Source organism: Mercenaria mercenaria, chromosome 4 (assembly GCF_021730395.1).
Source record: "Mercenaria mercenaria strain notata chromosome 4, MADL_Memer_1, whole genome shotgun sequence".
NCBI lineage: Eukaryota > Metazoa > Mollusca > Bivalvia > Venerida > Veneridae > Mercenaria > Mercenaria mercenaria.
The window spans coordinates 38,791,322-38,814,387 of record NC_069364.1 but is presented as its reverse complement, the minus strand read 5'-3'; the positions used below and the strand labels follow the sequence as shown (position 1 = coordinate 38,814,387).

General features: G+C 35.6%; 1 protein-coding gene and 1 long non-coding RNA gene across 4 annotated transcripts in view; one reads left to right on the top strand and one right to left on the bottom strand.

The window, feature by feature from the left end:
• Positions 1-11,362, top strand: part of LOC123551492 (uncharacterized) — an 89,390-nt gene extending 78,028 nt beyond the window's left edge. For all 3 annotated transcript variants that reach the window (XM_053540967.1, XM_053540966.1, XM_053540965.1), the window contains exons 8-10: positions 1,351-1,443; positions 3,017-3,127; positions 4,948-11,362. In XM_053540967.1, coding sequence (XP_053396942.1) covers positions 1,351-1,443; positions 3,017-3,127; positions 4,948-5,012 — 269 coding nt within the window. In that variant the 3' untranslated portion in view covers positions 5,013-11,362. The remainder of the gene's footprint in view (positions 1-1,350; positions 1,444-3,016; positions 3,128-4,947) is intronic.
• A 1,189-nt stretch (positions 11,363-12,551) lies between these two features.
• Positions 12,552-13,576, bottom strand: LOC128556310 (uncharacterized). The gene is made up of 2 exons (XR_008370565.1): positions 13,455-13,576; positions 12,552-12,924 (listed from the first exon to the last, which is right to left on the bottom strand). It is a non-coding gene; the product is annotated as an uncharacterized LOC128556310 (long non-coding RNA).
• Positions 13,577-23,066: the final 9,490 nt, after the last annotated feature.

Below are 23,066 nucleotides of genomic sequence, written 5' to 3'. Positions count from 1 at the left end.
AGTACAGGTCAAGTTCGATTTAGAGGTCAAAGGTCAAGGTCACAGTGACTTGGAACAGTTAAATGGTTTCCAGATGATAACTTGAGAACGCTTGGGCCTAGGATCATAAGTTTTGGTACACAGGTGTAATATCATGAAATACAGGTCAAGTTCTACTTTGAGGTCAGTAGGTCAAAGGTCAAGGTCACAGTGACTCGGAATAGTTAAACGGTTTCTGGATGATAACTTGAGAACACTTGAGTCTAGGATCATAAATTTTTGTTCACAGGTGTAACATGATTGAATACAGGTCAAGTTCGACATTGAGGCTAGTAGGTCAAGGTTACAATAACGCGAAACAGTTAATCAGTTTCCGGATGATAACTTGAGAATGCTTGGGCCTAGGATCATGAAAATTGATAGGGAGGTTGGTTATGACCAGCAGATGACCCTTTATGATTTTGAGGTCAGTAGGTCAAAGGTCAAGGTCATAGTGACCCAGAACATTTAAACTGTTTTTGAACAATAACTTCAGAACGCTTGGGACTAGGATCACAAAGCTTAATAGGGAGGTTGGTCATGACCAGCAGATGACCTGTATTAATTTTGAGTTCCAAAGGTCAGAGTGACCCGGAACATTTAAACCTTTCTCGGACAATAACCTGAGAATGCTTGGGCCGAGGATCTTGAAACTTCATAGGGAGGTTGATCATGACCAGCAGCTGACCTTTATTGATTTTGAGGTCAGTAGGTCAAAGGTCAAGTAAGTTCAGCTTTGACATTGGCGTATTTCTGTGACAAGGCCTTATTGTTAGGGTATAATTTGTCACTCCTGTGACAATTCTAGTTTATATTTGGCATGAATGTTTACCTCAGTAAGAAGGTGTGTCGTGCGCAAACCCCATGTTCCTATCTCAAAGGTCAAGGTCATGGAGGTCAAAGGTCACATTGAAGTTTGTCTGGAGCATTTTTCTTCATGCATGGTGGGATTTTGATGTAACTTGGCATGAATGTTCACCATTATGAGATCGAGTGTCATGCGCAAGAACTAGGCCCCTAGGTTTAAGGTCAAGGTCACACTTAGAGGCCAAAGGTGCTGGCAGGCTCGACATTCTGCCTGTTGGCATGCGGAATGTATTTCTAGTTTAAAAGGATGATTTTCCATTTATAAACAATATAAAGTGAAAATTTTGATGTAATTAAAAAAAGAAAACAAGGGATTTTGTCCAACTTGGTCAAATTTGTTTTGTCTGTATACCCCTACAGGGTACTGCAATTTATTAGTTCAGCGGGTAAGTATGTGCTGTTTAGTTAAATTGTTTCGAAACCGGAAGAACATTTTGTACCTAATGTGTGCACACCTTATTGCAGATCCTCTGAACACACTTGCAGCCCAGAGTGTTATAGGTATGGGGTACTCCAGACGTGCAGTCCTGCTGGCAATACATGAATACAACGGCCAAGGTCTGTTTCTTTTACTAACTGTTACTTATATAATGTAATAATCTGTCACTGGTTGTTGAAGCAGATGGGAGTATCTGGTTTTGTCAGTAAATGGTTACACGAGCCAGATACTCCCGTCTGCATCTACAACCAGTGGTTGATTATTTTTCTTGCATACAGCATGGAATTAATAAAGCAAAAGGAAGTACTTTCATTGTAGCAGTCTTTCTTATAGAAGCATATTGAAACAAAGCGTGTTAAATGAACATCCATTAACAGAAGTGACGTCTTGATGTTTCAGTGACAAACAACAAAGTTACAGATTAGTTTTATCATTTGTAGTGTACTGCAGCATTATGTTTTTTCAGAGAAATAACTTATTTTGAATTTAGAAATATACTATAAGGATTGGAGAGCAAACATATATTAGTTTTTAGCTCGACTATTCGAAGAATAGGGGAGCTATCCTCGCCCCGTCGTCTGCGTGAGCGTCACACAAATGTTAAAGTTTGCGTACCACTCCAAATATTTTCAAAGTCCATTGAGATATTGCTTTGATATTTTGCATACTTGTTTACCATCATGACCCCAGTCTGTAAAAAGGAGGAGACAACTCTATCAAGCATTTTGAGTGAATTATGGCCTCTTTTTGACTTAGAATATGCTTATTGTAATGTTAAAGTTTTACTCATAGCTTATATTATACTATCAAGCACTGAGAATAGTCGAGCATGCTGTCCACTGACAGCTCTTGTTTATCACGTTTTATATAAAAGATATATGATCAGTGTCCAGATTGTTAGTTGTCATATACATCATGAGAGTTATCTCACATGTGGGGGTGATAAATGGATTATTCCAGCATAGGTAAAATCACCAGAAACTACAGTCCAGTGAGCAAGAAGATATGATCTTAAACTGCATGTATAGTCAGAACACCTCCGACTCACACGGCAAAGCCACTGAACATTATTTAAAGCTTGAAAAGTTTGTGTTGACAGACTGTCAGTAATATATAAAACTTAGCAGAAATATGTCTTGAATATACCTCAGTTATTTCAGTTTGAATAGCAAGGTATTCAGTATTATTATTATTGTCACACAGCACATTTAACCCCCCACTCCTCCCCATCCCGAGGTCGAAAGATGACCCAAAACACTAATCACTACCCCTGCAGAGTGTATAGATAACTTAAGGTGTTGTTACTTTGCAACTGTGGCAATAGACAATGAATTCAGATAAAAAATTGTTAATATTCACATCATATATCAGGGTTTCATAAATCCTGTATTAATTACTTGATGCTAAAAGAGTGTTGTATTCTACACCAGCAAATGGGGTCACTTCAGATTGCTTTGTTTAATCTTCAAAAAATTTCAAAAATGGCAAATCACAATTATGGAAGTGATATTTTGAATCTGTTAAATTAACCAATATATTGAAATAGTCCAGTTTACATGATCTGGAAATTTAGTCAGTCCAACTTGATTTATCCATGCAGTATATTTGTTTGATTTTGCATCTTATGCATGCTTGCAAGTCTTGGCAAGGGGCCCTCTTTATGTTAACTTAAGAAGTTTTTTATTGTTTCAGCTCATGGAGAAAGGGATGACTACACAGCTGGTGATCTTGTCAGGATTCTTACAGAGAGACAAGACAGGGGAGAGGCTTTACCGCCAGATTCACCAAGGGATAGTTATGCTAGTAAGAAAACTTTCTCTGTGCACTTCTGTTTTTAGCTCTCCTTAACACAAAGTGCCAAAGGTGAACTGTTGTGATCACCCGGTGTCGTGTCTTCAACAATTTGACTGCAAACATTCAAGAGGTCATCAATTTGACACAAGAAACTTGGTCTGAATATTACCGTCAATAGAATCTTAGATGGCTTTGTTACATGGTCATCTGGTGTCAAAAATTATGTCACTAGGTCAATTGATAGGATAATCTTGTTAACACTGTAGAGGCCACAGAGTGTTTTTTTTTCTCGTTGAAATCTAGATCAAATTTGAAACTTGGTTACCAGAGGTCTTAACCTAGGTCCCCAGGTCATATCATAAAAAAGCTTGGTTAATACTCTAGAGACATGTTTTCTACTTGACTATGATAAATATTTGTCAGAATGTCTTTCCAATTGAATATATATGTCAAGTTTGAAATTATGTAGCCTGTGGTCTTAAACTAGGTCACAAGGTCAGATCATAGAAAAACCTTGTTTGACTCTAGAGGCCACATTTTCTACTTTATATTCATGAAACTTTGCCAGAATTTTTGTCTCAGTGACATTAAGGTCAGATTCAGAACTGGGTTACCTGAGGTCTTAAACAATGTCACGTGGTCAAAACCTAGAAAAATCTTGATAACACTCTTGAGACCACATTTTCTACTTGATCATCATAAATCTTTGTCTGAATGTTTGTCTTTATGAAATTCTATGTCATGTTGAAAAGTGTGATGCCTTAGGTGAATCAAAGCCTTGAGATGTCTGGTGGTTGCGGGTTTTGCTAGAGTTATTTTCATTTTAAATGCCAATCTATAAATATACATGTATAAGAAACAAATACTAATGTGCCTCATATCTAAGATAAACTCTGCCTGACCTTACATGAATGATGTAACCATGGGCTGAAATACCTAATCATTGACAGATCTTATATAATCTAAATGGCCAGTGTGAATGGATAGAGGATGAATAAGAACTGCTTGATCATTGATAATTCATCCGCATTGTTCATGAATGGGACTACTTTGTGTAGCGCATGAACAAATTCCTTTGGATGTGATTTGGAATCAAATAAAGATGCTACATGATTGTCAGAAATACACTTAACTTTGGTAGCAGGATAAACCCACAACCAAAAACTAGGTCTCTATGTTAAATCATAGAAGAACCTTGTTAGCACTTTAATGGTCACATTTTCTATTTGATTTTCATGATACTTGGTCAGAATGTTTCCCTGTTCAAAATATAGGATAAACTTGTAACTTGGTCACTAGAAAAACTAGGTCACAAGGTCATAACATTGAAAAATAAATTGGTTAATGATCTGCCTGATTTACATAAAACATGGTCAGAATGTCTGTCTCTATGAAATTGTCTTTAAATTATATCACAGAGATGCTTCTATGGTGACCCTTTACCAAGTTTGTTCAAATTATTCCAGTCAAAAAACAAGGCCACTCATTATAAGATACTCAGATGAGTGATCTAGGGCCATCATGACCCTCGTAACTACATGTTCTAGAACAAAAAAAGATATTGAAGGTAGCATTGTTCAGTCAGTATGTATTGATACAAACAAAAACATGAAAATATTCTAGCCTGTGGTCAAATATTGAAGAGTATAATACTTCTGACATTTATTTCCATACAGTTCTATAGAAATCAAGTTTTTTGTAAAAAGAAAAAGACCCACCATTACATAACTGAAAAATTGTTTGAAAAAAAACAGGTCACTTAAAACTTACTGTACCTGAGTATTTCTATGCTAATAATATGGTAATATTTATTTATTCCTGTATTACAGCTCCTGCTAATGTGTTGATACCTGAAAACATGGGTAAATATTCTTTAACTTACACAGTAAAGTAACTTTAAAAAAAAAGGAATTTTTTCTTAGCAGTAATTTTGAAGTCAGTTTAAAGTTTTAAACCAATTTACACTGTGTTTAATTCATTATTACTCAATCTTTGTAACCAGGACTTCTACATATTATTTATATTAAGGCAGAACCAAGATTCTACTGAGACACCAGCAGAATCAGACAAGCATATTCCTTAGAAATGTTTCACTAATAATGCTGATTCAATGGTATTCATAATGCCATACCAATAAATGGTGAAACACTGAAAACAGTGCTTTAAATGTAAAAGCAGGGAGACTTCACTGCTTTTACTTGGTACATATAATACTTATGTGAGCATAAACCATTTAGGATCGAGAAGGGATTTGAACATACAAGACTTTTGATTGTTACAAGGCATGAGATTCCTTCTATATGATTGTGACAAGTAAATCAAATTGTAAAGGGAGAAAAGCAGAATTAAGAAGAAGAAAATAGATTACATTATTTTGAATGATAAATTTCAATCATTTTTAGCTCACCTGTCACAAAGTGACAAGGTGAACTTTCCTGTCCGTCCCTGCATCTGAAAACTTTTGCTTGTGACCACTCTAGAGGTCACATTTTTCATGGGATCTTTATGAAAGGTAGTCAGAATGTTCATCTTGATATCTAGGACAAATTCAAAACTGGGTCATGTTTGTTCCAAAACTAGGTCAGTAGGTCTAAAACTAGAAAAACCTTGTGACCTCCCTAGAGGCTATATTTTTCAATGGATCTTCATGCATAGGTCAGAATGTTCACCTTGATGATATCTAGGTCAAGTTCGAAACTGGGTCACATGCGGTCAAAAACTAGGTCAGTAGGTCTAAAAATAGAAAATCCTTGTGACCTCCCTAGAGGCCATATTTTTCAATGGATCTTCATGAAAATTGGTCAGAATGTTGCCTTGATATCTAGGTCTAGTTCGAAACTGGGTCACATGCGGTCAAAAACTAGGTCAGTAGGTCTAAAAAAAGAGAAACCTTGTGACCTCTCTAGAGTCCATACTTTTCAACGGATCTTCATGAAAATTGGTCAGAATGTTCACCTTGATGATATCTAGTTCAAGTTCGAAACTGGGTCACGTGCCGTAAAAAATTAGGTCATGATTAGGTCAAATAATAGAAAAACCTTGTGACCTCTCTAGAAGTGCTATTTATCATGGGATCTGTATGAAAGTTGGTCTGAATATTCATCCTGATGATATCTAGGTCAAGTTCAAACTGGATCAGCTGCGGTCAAAAACTGGGTCAGAAGGTCTAAAAATAAAAAAATCTTGTGACCTCCCTAGAGGCCATATTTTTCAATGGATCTTCATGAAAATTAGAATGTTCACCTTGATGATACCTAGGTCATGTTCGAAACTGGGTCACGTGCAGTCAAAAACTAGGTCAGTAGGTCTAAAAATAGAAAAACCTTGTGACCTCTCTAGAGTCCATACTTTTCAACGGATCTTCATGAAAATTGGTCAGAATGTTCACCTTGATGATATCTAGTTCAAGTTCGAAACTGGGCACATGCCATCAAAAACTAGGTCCGTTGGTCAAATAATAGAAAAACCTTGTGACCTCTCTAGAGCCTAGAGGCAATATTTTTCATTGGCTCTGTATGAAAGTTGGTCTTATTATTCATCTTGATGATATCTAGGTCAAGTTTGAAACTGGGTCAGCTGCGGTCAAAATTTAGGTCAGTAGATCTACGTTATCCGTGTGTCCGTGCGTAAACTTTTGCTTGTGACCACTCTAGTTTAAGATCCAGCCTTGAAATTTGGATCACATGTACAGTTTTGCACACCAATCTTTAAACTGTCTTTCAGTGGCCATAAATGTGACCTACTGATCTACTTTCTAATATTTTAGCATCAGTTTGCCATTTGAAACATGTGGTTCAATATACTCAGGTGAGCGATTCAGGGTCATCATGACCCTCTTGTTTATATTTTAATTTTCTGCACAGATCCAGAGGAAGAAAATCGACGGCTAAAGGGGATACTGAAATGTATGCAGTGTGAGGAAAATGATACGAACATTTTGTTCTTACCGTGTACACATCATAGGATGTGTGAAGAGTGCGCAGAAAATGCTGTCATCTGTCCTATATGTGGGAGGAAAATTGATGAAAAAATTAAAACATTTATGTCTTAATCCCGGACTTCTCTCAAGACGTGCACGCCGTGTCTGGGGCACTTAAACACAGATGTCTCATCTTGCTGTTTGGTACCCGGCACGTGGGTTTCGATAATGTCCTCTTTTCAAATTTGATCATTTGGATTATAATGCAAATTTATATGAGCTGAAACTTTATAATGGCCCTATCCATTTTTTATGTCAAATCGTTCACATACAAGTTAAGTATACCTGAACTCTCAATAGTCATAAGTACTCAGATTGCCAGAAATATTAGAACTTTGCAAATGTAAGTACTGGTACTTGTACAGTATTTTAACACATATATACCAAACATGGTGCACAGTCAACAATGGTTTTTTAGTGTGGTTTACTTGAGCTGGGTCTTTCTGACCTTGAACTTGTCATTTTAAGCAAGTCTTACACTGTAAGTAAATCATGCTATCATAAGGCTTTTTGTTTATTCATTTAAGGTATTGGACCTGTAACAGAGTACTTCCTTTATGAAGAGTATTCAGTTCCTACTATAAACTTACTTTGACTGCAATTTTCAGGGGGGCGTAGGTTCAAGCCCCACTGGGACCAAAATTTGTTTTGTTTTTTTCCTTTTCTAGCAGTTTTTACTTCTTTCAAGACTTATTATTGATGTATTGTACAAAAGTGGATTTTTTTTTCATTTAATAAGCGATTTCTTGCTGTTCAAAGTGAATTTACCTCTGGAACAGAAGGGGTAGAGTTAGAAATCTTTAAAAATAATGAGTTACATGCGGTAAAGGTTCTCTATTTTGCCTTCATTCTTTAGATAACATATTGTGGAAGAAATGTAGGTAGGTTTTACTTCTGCCCCAAAGTTATTTTTGCATGAAGTGAGCAAAATTCAAAACAAACCTACAGGATTCGACCTTAATTTTTCAATGTTGGAGTTAGAATTCTGTCTCATTAAATCCGTTTACTTGAGGCACCCTATAAAAAATGAAGTTGACATTTTAATTTTGTGTTTATAATTGTTTACCAATAGTTTGATGTTTCTTTTATCAAAATTAATGCTATAATGAATTCTCTGCAAATGTTTTAGATAGTGGCAATCACATTGAAATGTGTCCCTACTTGAGCTTGAGGAAATACCATAAGTTATACAAAATTTACAAAAAACAGCACGGTAAAAGTTGTTTAAAATTTGCAACACAGTGTGAAACACGGTTAACTTCAAGAATATACCAAGCAGTTGTCACTTTTTAAACATTACTATTAGGGGTCCAATACCTTAAGTTGAAAAGTAGCAACAAAAAGAAGTGATAATTATCGAAACCCTGGCCTGGCTTTCACTAAAATTCTCAAGGTATGAATTTTTCCCCGTCAAAGTTTTGGATCACTGTAGTTTAGAATCAATTATCACACGTCTCATTTTCACCCACCTGCCTATGTCAGTGAGTAGTGCACAAGACTTCAGTTGATCTGTCGTGACTTTGGTCCTTGGGCAAGGCAGATGTTTTCAGTGAAAGTCTGTTTCACATCCATGTGAAGAAGTTTTCAGAACTTGCATAGTACAGTCAGTACTGGTATGAAATCCAGGATCGTTTGCTAGGGTTAAATTGTTCACTTAACTATAACCACTCTGGGAAATTGGCATTAAACTGATACAAAACATACCATTATTAACAAGAATTATAAAAAAAAAAAAAACAATATTTTGAAAGATTTACTGTCTAATAATTACATGTCATTTGGAATATGAATAAGAACTATAGAGCTTGTACCTTAACTTGAGAATATTAATGAAAGACGGGCAGCATCATGCAGACTGTTGTATGTTAGTGTAGTTGCAGACAGGATAAATATGAGATTTTACACTTTATAATAAATGGAGGAGAGAGATTGGGACTGAAATAGAGGATTGTCAGTGTATTGTGACACAAATGGATAAATTGAACAAAAATGGGACTGTTCTGCTAAGCTTTCAGTTAAGGTGGCTCTGTGTTTTTTGATAAGCTGGACGATGTGATATGATGGCATTTAATCTCTAGTGTAAATGGCAACATATGTAAAGAGGAAATTTGTTTAGTGTTTTCCCTACCCTTTGGACGGTGTTGATAAAAATATCTTATACAATATGCTTCCCTATGGGTTTTGGAAAACAGTCTTACACAGACAGGCCTGTAAGATCATTATAATCTTTAGATCCATATTAAATTGGAAATGTTAATATCTTTCTAAATGTTAAATATCAAAAGTAATGTTGCATGCCAGCTGGAAATTTGCAGATGTCTTTTATTGTCTTAAATTCATTTTCAAATCTATCTAAGAAACATCAAATACATGACTCGATCTTTTTTTAGTAGCCAACATTGGTAAGTATACCCTGAAGTTGTGAAATGACAGTTAAAATTTCTAAAATTGTAGATTTGATTTTAACAGTTCTGTACATTTGAATTATTTTTTCCCTACAATGTAGAATTTGGTTAAACTGTGATGTTTCAGTTCTAAAGAATGTACTAAGCAAATATGACAAATAAGAATTGGTTGTGTGCTTGACTTTTTTGTGGGTGTAAGCTTTATTGTATGAAATCTGGATAAATGTCATTTCTTTATGACCTCCAGTTTGTCAGATGCACAGAACTACCTTAAATGAAAACTACTACAACTTCATTCAATAGTTATCTTTGTCTTGATTTGGACTCTGGGATTGAGACTCGTGTTCTAAGACTAACATTGAGAACAAGTAATAGTTAATGAAAACTGATTTAAGAAATGAAGTTTTTTCGATAAATGAAAACTGATTTTAAAAATGATGTTTTCCTCTGATAGTATACTGTAATTTTAAGAGTTACAGTAGTTAAGTGCTTTACAAATGTTGACATAGTAGAGCAGTTCTGACTGTGGCCATGATGTACAATTTTTATTTTCATGCACACAGAATAGGCCGATTTTATGGAAAAACTGGTGTTTAACAGAAATTCAAATGAAAAATTAATACCAGTGATTTAGCACAAGAGTGACTAGCACTAATTATGCTATAATTATTACAGCTTCATCGGCATTTCATTCCAACATAAGGGACAGATGTAGTATTTCAAGAATATTTTCAGTTATTTTGTTTGTATTTAGAAATGTTCATACAAGTAGCTTACCTGAGTAGGAGAAAGCCTGTTTGTGAAATCCAATTGATGGGGTTTTTTTAATGTTGAAATTTGAAATAACTTAATTTCAAAATTTCACAATTTAGAAACTTCACTTCCCAAGCAGAAAGCTCCTATTCAGAAGTTTTTTGTTTTGTTTTGTTTTGTTTTTTGGGTGGGGGTGTTGGGCGAGCTTTGAAAAAATATACAAGTTTATTCAGACATTAAACAGATTAACTGAGTAGAAAAGATGAGGTGTAAAAGTTTAACATGGAATATTTCATTAAATGATGCCATATATACTCTTACACACCAGTTCTTTTGAGTGAAGCAATTTTGTAAAATGATGATTTTAGCTCCAGAAGCAAGTTACTATATTAAACAGTTTTGTTAATCCTAAGATTTCCTACTGCCTGAAGGCTTTTACATATTATTATAGATAATTACTCTGACATTTTCAAGCTTTCTTAAAAAAGGGGTTCGGGGATGGGCTGGTGTATGGGAAGCCATTTTTCTATTGAGTTCATTTTTGTGATATCACCTGCTTTTCACTTATTTGAAATGGTATTATCTCCTATTTCAATATGTGATATCCTGTAATCCCTTAAAAATGCATTAAGTAGTACAGTGACAACTCGTACCGATGTCCTCCCCTTGTTCACAAATTTATGTAAAAGATCTCCAGAGCATACAACAGCAAAAAAAGAGAAAAATATTACGTACGACCGTATCGGGAAGTTAATGCTATATTTGTTAAGAAAGTTTTTAAACTTAATTACTGACATACTTCATGTTATTGAAACACATGAGAATTAGTTGTTTTTACTAGATTTTATTTTCAAAATTGAAAAGCTTTTTTGCTCGAGGTAAACTGCCTTAATTATAAATCTTTATATTTAACAAAGGTTAAATACATTTTCCTCCATGGTGTACTGGACATGAACAAAGGAAAGTTTTTATTGCTGTTGCAGCCAGAGTTTTATTCCCGGCTTAGGCATCTTTTTTTTTCTTTCTTGATTTGGTTTTTTTAAGATAGTTTAGAAACAAAAACTCATATTTTAATCTTCATAATATGTCAAAACTTATGGTTTTTTTTTTTAAAGAAAGATCATTTTTAGCCAAAATCTGGAGGTCAGCGCCTTTAAGCATCTTGAATTTACAGAATTAAAACTTGGTTTGTAGCATCAAGGTATGGGCCTCTCTGAAATGTACTCAAACTTTTCCTTTTGATTGTATTAAAGGGGCTGTCAGATGTAAAAAATTCTCTGAATCAACTGGTCAGAATGTAATATGTAGGACCATAGCATAGACTTCTCTCAAGGGTATTCAGATGATTCCATTTGACACAATTAAAAGGCTGCCAAAGCTTACCAGGAAATAGAAAAAAACATTAAACGACTTCGACTTTTTCCCATGGAACCCTTAATAGATTTTCACCAAACCTTATCTGTAAAATTCATAGATCTGTCTCGACTAGTTCACTTAATCCACTTGACAGCATTTAGGTCCTGTCAGAGCTTAAATAGATAAAAATGTTTTTAAATTATAAGTTACATCTTCTCTTTGTCTGTAGCAAAATGGCATGAACCTCTTCCTAGTTTGTTAAAAAGGTTTTGCTTGGCAGAATTTAGTCAAAATAGCAAACACATTAAGATCTATAACACTGCATCCTACTCTGACAAAATTATTCATGTGTTAGAACTACAATGTAGACAATGTAGCAAAATTTTTGTTTTTCATAAATAGCTCTGAAACCTACTTGAACTTCAAATACAGGTCCTTGCTCATACAGAAGGTTGACATAAAGTTGCATAAATCTGGAAGCTATCGTCTCCATTTTAAATTATATTTAATTTTTACAGTAGTTCAGGTGAGCCACTTGGGTCTTTTTTCATTAAACTATACTTTGTTCTCCTAATGACATAAGCAGATTGTTGTTGGAACATACCCTGGTATATGGATGTATTAACTATGTAAAGAAAGTAGAAACTGTTTGTTTAGTGTGTTTGAGATATTATATTGCTGAAAATGTTCTGTCAAAAATGTGGCTTGTAATTCACAAATAAACAGGTTAGAGTGAAACCAAAATCTGTTTTGCAATGTAATACCCCAGATAAAGTGACTGTTACATCTGATAAAAGTGACCTCTGATGGCAAAGTTTGCTAATGATTTAATCAACAGATAAAGGTTGGCACTTACAGACAGTAGGTTGGCAGTAGTATACTAGTGGTCATATCCAGATTACAGAAAGACAAATTTGAGAAACCCCCCCTGCCAAACATGTATTGATAGCAAAATTCTGCTTTATTGACTACTGAACATCATTGCAAAGGCAGTGGAGGCAATTAAGCGTTAAGGTAATACAAGGATTTGCACTGAAGGTTTTAAAAATGAAATACCTGAAGAACTGTATTAAACATTTGCAGGATTCGGACATCCAAACCAAAGATTCATGGTGAGCTATTAGCATAGGCAGATAATCCATTGTTCATCATCAACATTTTAATTTTTCTGGAAGGACTGGCCAGAATTACACCAAACTTGTCCTTTCACATCCCGGCAAGCTCAGTGTTGTTCAAATGATTCCATTTGCAAGTTCAAACTTGGTCTGTAGCATCCTTGTATTGTCCCTCTCATATCACCAGAGCCACTAGAGCTAAAATTAGAAAATAAAACTTAAATAGACCTCCTCATGAACCACTTGCGGGATCTTTGTCAAATTTTGTCTGTAGCATGTTTTCGGACCTCTGCTTGGCGCATAGGCACCACCAGAGCTAAGAATTGAGAAGAAAACGAAATAATTTGCTCTCTTGAAGCACTTATGTATTTTCATCAAAGATGGTCTTTAACATCCTTACAGATATAGTCCTTCCTTAGTTTTGTTCAAATGGATCCGATTGGTCTCTTTTAAGAGACGCTTTGGCTAAAAATAGAAAATCATTACGCCACTTTATGGACACATTGGTCGAGAGGGCTCAGACGCTTTCCTACGGAGGTGAAGGCCCCTGGTTCGTATCCAGGCTACTCCCATTGCAGTGTGTCCTTGGGCAAGGCACTTTATCACGATTGCCTCAGTCGACCCAGCTGTAAATGGGTACCGGTAAATTGCTGGGGGTAAGGTATAAAAAAAAAGTTCTACAAGGCTTATGTTAATTGTTTCATAAAGCGATGATAAATAAAATTTACCTTTACTTCTCACAAACCACATGATGGATCATCATCAAACCTGGTCTGTAGTCTGTAACGTCCTAGTATTAATAGTTGCACCTGGCCCCTTTTAAGAGCCGTCAGTTCTGAAATAGAGAACACTTTTTTTTTTTTTTTTTTTTTATTTGTCAATAGTAGGTTACAGCATATAGCATATAGTATAAGAAATATTCTATACGTAGGTAATTACATAATGAGTTATTTGATAAAGATTGTATTATATAGAACTCGTATAAAGCCCTGACCCTTGCCATGTTAGATTTCTTTAATTCGAACAGTACTACGGAGATTACAAGATGTTTACCGAAAAATCTGACCAATAGGCGTAAAAAACAGCACAGATCTTGATCAGACTGCAATGCAGTGCAGGCTAATCAAGATCTACACTGGTCTCAATAACAGAAACCAATTATATTAAACAAAACAAGGGTCAAAGCAATACCATAGTGTAATAAGTACTATTGAGCTACATAAAGGGAGATAATTCCTACAAGTATAATAAGCTAATCAAAACACAGTTATTCATCTTTCTTGTTTGTAATACCTACTTCTTATAACCTTAATAAAGAACAAAAATAAAAGATACCAGATCGGCATGAGAAGCTATGCAAAAAGCATGAGAGAAAAAAAAAGGGGGGGGGGGGGGGGGGGGGGGCGCGAGAAGGGACAGAAACAAAGTAGGGGTTGGTGGTGCAGCACTGGGGAGATTTCGAAATGAGCTGTACAAATGAAAGATCAGTTGTCTAGTGAAAGCAGAGCTAGACAATCACTCCATTTTACATTAAATTTGTTTAATTTGTTTTCTTTCTTAGCATTAAAATGTTCAAGTTTCAATAGCATTTCCATTTGTGTTTTGAAAATCTGAAAGCTTGGAAATATGTTTCTAGTTCTACATTGATATATAGTAAATTTCGCATTTAGTAATATGTTCATTAATGCAATGCTAAATTTTTCGTTACCTAGAATAATATCTGTCTTTGACCATTCAGTAGAAATATTCGGACAAGTTTCGTTTATCCATCTTTTGACCTCAGTCCAGTATAAGTTACTATAACGGCAATCATAAAATAAATGTTGTAAAGTTTCAGTTTCTGTATTACAAAAAGAACATAACGAATCATTTCTTAAACCCATTTTTTGGAGAGAGTAATTTGTTGCAATGATTCTATGATTCAGTCTGAATTGAAACCATTGCAACTTTGTATCTTTAGTTGCAATGAAAGGGAATTTATATATATATTTCCAGTTAAAAAGCGCATTTAAATTTAATTTATCAGTCCATTTTCTCCTTGAGGAGAGGATTATTTTTGGCCTGGCAAGTAGGAAAGCATAGATTTTTCTACATCCTTTTATTTGACTATTAATTATTTTTACTGCAAATGGTTGTAAAGGTGAGGTTTCCCTTCTTGCATAATGTGGAAATCTAACCTTGTCAATGAACTCTCTTATTGATGCGATGATACTTTGGTATTGTAAAAAGTTTGTTCTGACTTCATATTTATCAATAAAATCATTATACAACAAAAAATTTCCATTTCTATCTAGAAAATCGTTGACTAATAAAACTCCTTTCCTTATGAACATGGGATAGTGAAAACTAGCACCACCAGTTTTAAAATTACTGCTGTGCCATACTGGCAGTGCACAAAAATCACTCCAGCTTTTTGGGTATTGATCATTTATTCGTATGATTCCTTTAAAGACATCATTCCAAAAGTAATTTCCAACAGTGTTTAGTTTATTTTTCATAAAATTCATTCCATATTTACTATAGGTTTGAAGAAAAGGGTAGATATCTGTAATAAGTTCAAAATATGTAGTATTATATCTCGTATATCTGCGAAGCCAAGTCAGTTTTAAAGCGGTAATGAAAGTATCTAACTCTATCATTTTTATACCTCCATTTTCATAGGACTGAATAATAGTACTTCTTTTTACCTTATCCTGGCCATTCCATAAGAATGTATAAAAAGAATTTTGCAAAGTTTTTATGATGTCATTATTTGGATTTGGCAAACTCATAATAAGGTGATTAATTTTTGGAAAGCTAGTGTTTTTATGACTGTATTTCTACCTATTGGACTGATAACCCTTTTATTCCAGTGAGCAAAGAGCCTTTTAATTTCTTCAATTTTTGGTAAATAGTTAGTATTTGCCATATTTTTGAGGTCATTTGTGAAAGTTACTCCTAGTAATTTAAAACTATGGGACTCCCACTGAAGTCCTAGTTCTGGACAAGGTAAAAACCTGCTATTTTTTAAAGATCCAGTCAGAACAGCTTTTGTTTTATCTATGTTTATTTGTAATCCTGATATTCTTGCAAAGAAGTCTAATGTTTGTATTGTGTTTTTTAAGGACTTTTCAGTTCCGTCTAATAATACAGTCGTGTCATCCACATACTGTGACAGGAGAAATTCTATATTATTTATTCTTATCCCTTTAATATTTTTGTTTTGTTTCAATATTGCTGCTAATACTTCCGCACACAGAATAAAGATATAAGGGGACAGGGGGTCCCCCTGACGGCAACCTCGCTGGACCCTAAACCAGTCTGACAGGTGACCATTTATATTGACACAAGATTGTATATCATTATAAAACAATTTAACCCAGTTTATAAAGTTTTCACCAAAATTACAATACTGTAACACCTTGTACATAAAAGACCATGAAAGGGAATCAAAAGCTGTTGCAAAATCTACTAACAATAACATTCCTGGTATTTGTTGTTCTTCTGTGTGGAACATTACATCATACACTAGTCTTATATTATCTGCAATAAATCTTCCAGGAAGAAAACCAGTTTGGTCTGGACTAATCAAATTTGGTAAGACATTTTTTAATCTTTGAGCAATGCTAGCAGAAGCGATTTTGTACGAAACATTCAAAAGAGAAATGGGACGCCAATTTTTAACGTAACGTTTATCTTTATCTCCCTTTGGGATACAGGTTATAACCCCTTGTTTAAGAGAAACCGAGAGAACACTTAAGGCAGATTCCTCTCATGAACCGCTTCATGGACCTTTAAAATTCCTGGTAAGCATTCATGCATAAAGCGCTCTCAAGTTTGTTAAAATCATTACATATGAAAAGACTTTTCTCCTGAACCTATTATTTGGTCTGAAGCATCTTTATACAGACCTCGATTGATTCTGTTCGAGCCTGTCTTAGATAGTATGTCCATAAATATCTTGACCAAATTTAGAGAACATTGCTCAAGATAGACACTTTCAATTTTCGCAATTTTGAGTAATTCAATGGCTGTAACTCGATCCAGCGCCACTAGGACAATCGAACTTCGCCTAGTCATTATGTCTATAAACATTGTGACCAAGTTATTTAACACTGGATAAGAATTGCTAGAGTTAGAGAGCAGATAACTAGTGGACGCCACCCGCCTGCCGCAGGTGTTCCAATAAAATAAAAACAACCTTTACCACTCGCCTCTCGGAGGCCCCTTCTATATTGAAGAAGGTAATTGGTTGCCTATGAGATTCAGAGTAGAGTACACGATTCTTGCATGTTCAAAGCTATGCACAGTCAATCCCACCCTATACAAAGGACATGCTAGAAGTTCATAGGGTGTTTAAGAATGTAATCTGAAAACTGTGGTTAGTTGCGACAATTGTATGGCTAAAACTTAATCCAAACTCGAGATGCTGGTACACTGACTGTTTTGCTCCACTGTTAAGCTCTGGAATAAGTTGTACACATGAAAATACTATATGATATTGATATGGTATAGCTGGAACAACTGATACGGGGACTGGAAACTGGCATTTATCTTATCTGATGCTGTCGTCCAATCGAAGCGTATGCCGTAGGTTATTCTGCTATTACTCAAACACTTACGCCTTACAGTTTAACTCGTCCTTTCAGTGAAAATCTGGGAAAGCATTTGTTGAATTTTTTGTTGAAAACAAAAGTTCTGCCATGAAATTATTGCCTGCATCTGTTTTTAAATGGAAAATATCTACATTAATGTTACTTTTCGCCCTGTGAAAATGGCTAAATCTAGACTTGTCTTACCCAGAGAAAAAGATGTCGTTTTTTACATGATATTTGCCTTGTTGATTCAGAGTATTTAGAATAAAAAAATTAGGACATATTTTAATGAAAATAGCAAGTCAAAACTGTAAACTGTTGCCTGAAAATATTTGTTTATGATATTGCTCTGTTCTTCACCATTTAAATGCGTGTTAAACCTAGATGACTTTCTGCAGTTATATCTAAAAGTTCGGAATACTAAATGTAACTTCGTTGTCAGCCTTTTTTTAAAAAAAAATATTGCTATTTTAATTTAAATACATTGTATTTTTCACACATCGGTTTTAAGATTAAATTTATTAAACTAATTTTTGGAGTTTAAACAACAATTTCGTTCGAAACATTCCCTACGTTCAAGAAGAATGTTTGTTTCTGTATGTAGAAATCTGACATTATAAACAATAATTATAATTATGGCTCTACAAGATTAAAAAAAGTGTCAGCTTTCTGTTATTTTCCTTTTTTTTTATTCAAATCCAACAAAAATCGGCCCTTTGATAAAGGTTTGAAGTTACGTGGTAAAATATTTCTTCAGGGAAGTGAGCTCGAGTTAATTCATAATAATTAAGCATATCACCACATGCAGTCGCATGCTGTTTTTGCTTCAGAATCCCTTTAGATCAATCTCTGATCATCTAATTATCGCCACTTAACATGTGACTTGTAAACCCTTTGAACAATAAGAGTTATAGCTCCATGATTAACATGAGGTAATATGCTAATTACGCGCTAATTGATAGTGGCGAAAACAAAATATCGATCGCTAACGACTGGTCGATATTTACAGGTATGGACGACAGCATAGTACAGATAAATGTATTGATTTATACGGAGTTTCTACTCCCCGTATTAGACCTTCCTGGGTATAGTAATGATAATTAATTGTGCCCCACTACGAAGACAAGATGGTATAGCATCTGTCAGTCAGTTTCAGATCTATACGGCATGTCCGGTCGAATTTATAGAATAATTGCTTACCCCTATGTTTTGGTTGTTTGTAGGTCGAAGGTCAAGGTTATGATGAAAGCCTGTGGTCAGTAGGTGATCCCTTATGTGTCTGGAGTCAGTAGGTCAAAGGTCAGGGTTACTGTGACTTCCAGACTTCCCTCCTATGACATTTCTCTGCCACCATATGACCTGAGTAAACTAATGCATGCATGCATCTTTGATCTCATTACCTTGTGTATGATTATTTTATACCTATACACTACAACTCGATGGCAATTGATCAATTTGTACATCAACCTTCGGACCGTTACAGAATGAGGTGAAACCTACAACCAAACAAGATTGCACACATTTGCCATTTCTGAAGGGGTAGAAGAAATAATTGCTCAGTGAGCCTCCAGTATCCCGATCTTGCAACAAGCTTTTCACGGAATATCGCCATGAGTTCTTATATCTAGGGCTACATATTTTACAGATTGGTCAATGTGAACAGAGCATTCTTCAGACAAGTCCTATCCCCTTGAACAATTTTTCATTCTTTTCTAGTACTAACTTTTTATTAGAGTATCTGATGGGTCTCGGATCCTGCTGAATAATTTATCTCAATTAGACCAGAAAACAAATATTTTTAGGCAACAGTTTACAGTTTCGACTTGCTATTTTCATTAAAATATGTCCTAATTTTATTGTTCTAAATACTTTGAATCAACAAGGCAAATATCATGTAAAAAACGACATCTTTCTCTCTGGGTAAGACAAGCCTAGATTTAGCCATTTTCACAGGGCGAAATGTAACATTTATGTAGATATTTCCCATTTAAAAACAGATGCAGTCAATAATTTCATGGCAGAACTTTTGTTTTCAACAAAAAACTCAACAAATGATTTCCCAGATTTTCACTGAAAGGACGAGTTAAACTGTAAGGCGTGTGTGAGTAATAGCAGAATAACCTACGGCATACGCTTCGGTTGGACGACAGCATAAGATAAGATAAATGCCGCATTCCAGTCCCCGTATCAGTTGTTCCAGATTAGATCAAAGTCAAGTCAATGCTAGATACTAAGATTGGTGTGCAGACACTGGTGGTGACCTACAATCTGCTACATTGAAATACTGGGTGTATGCACTGGGGTGCTGAACTTTCGCTTCTCTCAGTCTTACTTCCGTTACGCAGGTAACCTCAATTTTGACTTCTCAAGACCAGACCTGATGCCTAGACTCTGAATTCTGTAAATGGTAATAATGTTGACCTTACTGATCGATTCTTTTAAACATTATAAATATCAACTTAACTGCCATAGCAAATACTAGAATCTAGTGTCTGTCCATTTGTTTCTTCGGATTCAACACTTCCAGAAAATATATTTTCATTTTCTGCATTGCCCTCGCGAATTTCATGAAACGTAGCTCAGCACATACATCCAAAATGATTTCATTTTTTACACTTAAAGCATGCCCAATTCCGTGTCTGTACCACACTCCGGGCGTGTTTTAATGGTGGTGTCATCCCTGAGGCTGAATCTACCATTCCTCCCACAGTCTTAGCTTTGTGATGAATTCCTCAAATGTATTTTCTCCTTTTTCTTCATGGTAGAATATGTACCGGGTGGACGCTGTTTCATTTTGGTAGCAGGTGTAGCTTAACCACATGAAAAATTGCCTTTCAGTTTTTCTTGTCATCGGCTTAAAACACAATGTCCTGTAGATGTCTTGCCCTTAGCAAAAAATACAGGCTGTCAACCAATTTCTATATTCTTATATTTTCCTACTTCTTTTAAAAAATCCTTTATTTTGAAAAGCCTCCTATATTTACCCCTTCCCCCTTCCCCCACCTCTCCTTCGAAGAAGCAGGGATATATTGCTTTTGCACTTGTTGCTCGTGTCTGTATGTTGGTCCGTCCGTCAGTCAGTTGGTTCGGCCGCCACTAGACACCCTTAAAACATGGTAGCATGATTAGGCGCATAAAGTAGATGAAACCTGTAGCTTTTGGGTTCAGTAGGTCAAAGGTCTAGTTCACAGGGGCTTGAAAATGGTTTCCGCCCAATAACTTGAAAACTGCTTGACCCAGAACCTTCAAACAAGGAAACATGGTAGGGCTGATCAAGTAAACGACCCCTATAGATTTTGGGATCAATAGGTCAAAGTTAGAATGCCCTTAACATTGAAAACGGTTTCCGCCAAGTAACTAGGGAACTACTTGACCCAGAATCTTCAAACTCGAAAGCATGGTTGGGCATATAAAGTAGATGATTGCTGTTGTTTATTGGGTCTGTTAGTCAAAGGCCAACGTCACTAGAGCCGGAACCTTGAAAATTGTTTCCATCCAATACTTTTAGAAGCACTTGACCTAAAACCTTCAAACCTAGTGACTTGAATGAGTATATGACGTAGATGACGCTTATTGTTTCGGAGGTCAATGTCACAGGGACCTGAACTTTAAAACGGTTTCCTCTTAATAACTTGAGAACCAATTGACCCAGAACCTTCAAACATGATAATGTGATTGGGCTTATAAAGTAGATGACCTCTACAGTGTTTGGGATCAATAGGTCAAAGCGCAATGTCACAAGAACCTAAACATTGAAAACTATTTCTGCCACATAACTTGAGAATCACTTCACCAAGAACCTTCAAACTTGATAGCATGGTAAGACTTAATGAAGAAGAATACCCCCATTGCTTTTTGGATAAATAAATTAAAGGTCAAGGTCCTGAACCTTGAAAACAGCTTACACTTTACCCAGTGTATTGAAACTTGATGGTATGATTGGGCTTATGAAGTTGATGACCCCTATCGTTTTGGGGGTAATTAAGTAGGTCAAATGTCATGATCGTATTGTTCACTGGACTGAAAATGGGACAAGCCATCGTTGGAGTCATAAGCGTTTTACAAACAGCTCTTGTTTCCTCTATTTTTTCAAAAAAAAAATGTATCCGTGACAAGTCTCAAAATTAAATCGCAGTAATACTGCATTTAGGTTATTGCATTTATATGTTTTAGCTGTCTGCAGTATTCTAAGGCTTCATCATTTTAATATAGGGTGTTGTGCACTTGTGGCTTATCTGTGGTAACAAATTTGATGGAGAAAATGTCCACATAAAATCTTAAACATCAAAGCAGACTGAGTGATTATTGCCCACCAACTCAAACTCAAATTCAAACAAAACCGCAGTCGACAGAGAAGTGATCTGTGCTTATAAAAGTTTAGACTCAAAAATGCACCTGAGGTCACCTTTTCATATATATATTTCCAAATTTCCACGTGGGATTACACCCTCGCATTACTACTCCCAGAGGTTGAACACCATTAGGGTTCTATCAAGATGACGTCTGCTGTGAGGTTGTATGCCATGATGTATTCATCTCCCCAGATTTATGATATTTGGGTACTTAGAATTTAGACCCAAACAATCATCCAGAGGCCGCTATTTCATTATATATAGATTAATTTTTAAAATTTTAGAGGGATAACCTCATCGCCCCCTTACAGGTTCAACAGCATTGGTAGTCTACCAGAACGATGTATGCCTATGCAGTGAAGTTTAAATGTGCCCCAGTTTCTTCGTTTCTTCCTGTGTACAGGTTAACCATATTTGGGTTTTCAGAATCTGAGCCCCCGAAAATATGCACCAGAGATTACCATGTTAACTATATTTTTTCCGGGGAAGGCCTATTATTGGGGGGAATACCCCCTTCCTTACCTACTCCCACTTTCATATGTCCATTTTTACAGTAACAGAGTGCTGCTGTTACAGCAGTCTGGCCTTTGAAGTGGTTTCGACATCATTGACATATGTAAGACAAAAATAGTGATTGTTTGCAGTAAACAAGTAATATACTTTTTTCTATATTGAGATCAATATCCTCTTCCCCATCCAGTATGTTTTATCAAAACCTTGCTGATAGCCTGCAAATATGTAATGGGCATAGCTTTTACTTTTTCAGACAGAATATAAGTGCTCCATACCTCTGACGATAGCAACATTTCCAGTCCATTTGTAGTCTAGGAATGCCACTTTGGTACAAATTGATATAACCCGGTTTCCAATTAGTCCATATAGAAAGTTATGAATTTCATATGCTTTGTTAGTTAATTTCTCATTTTATGACACCATGTTATGTCAATATGATGGCGTAAATATAGAAGCTTTAATTAAACTTAATGTGTAAGTTATTCTGTGCTATTCTAAAGACCGACCGAAGATAAAGCATGTAGGTTTAGGTCAATGGTACACAGCCTTTCAGGTGTTTCCAGATCAGATTCTCAGATAGCCTTACGGTTATTCAGTAACAACAGGGATCCTTTGTATTATAAGTGGCTTTCCCAAGCCAGCTGGATGAATACCTCACATAATACGTCCGGCCAATGACACAGGTAGACGTCACAAATTTGTAAACTAAGGGAATAGGGTATTTTAGCTATACAGGCGCTAGAAGTTTTTAGGGTTTAACGTTGCACCGACACAGCTATAGATTGACAACTTTCCATCTTTCATAGTGGAGTTTTATCACAGGTGCCCTTCCATTATTTCATCACTGGTGGGCACCTGGGTAGAACCACCGTAATCCAGCAGGATGACTTCCTCACATGAT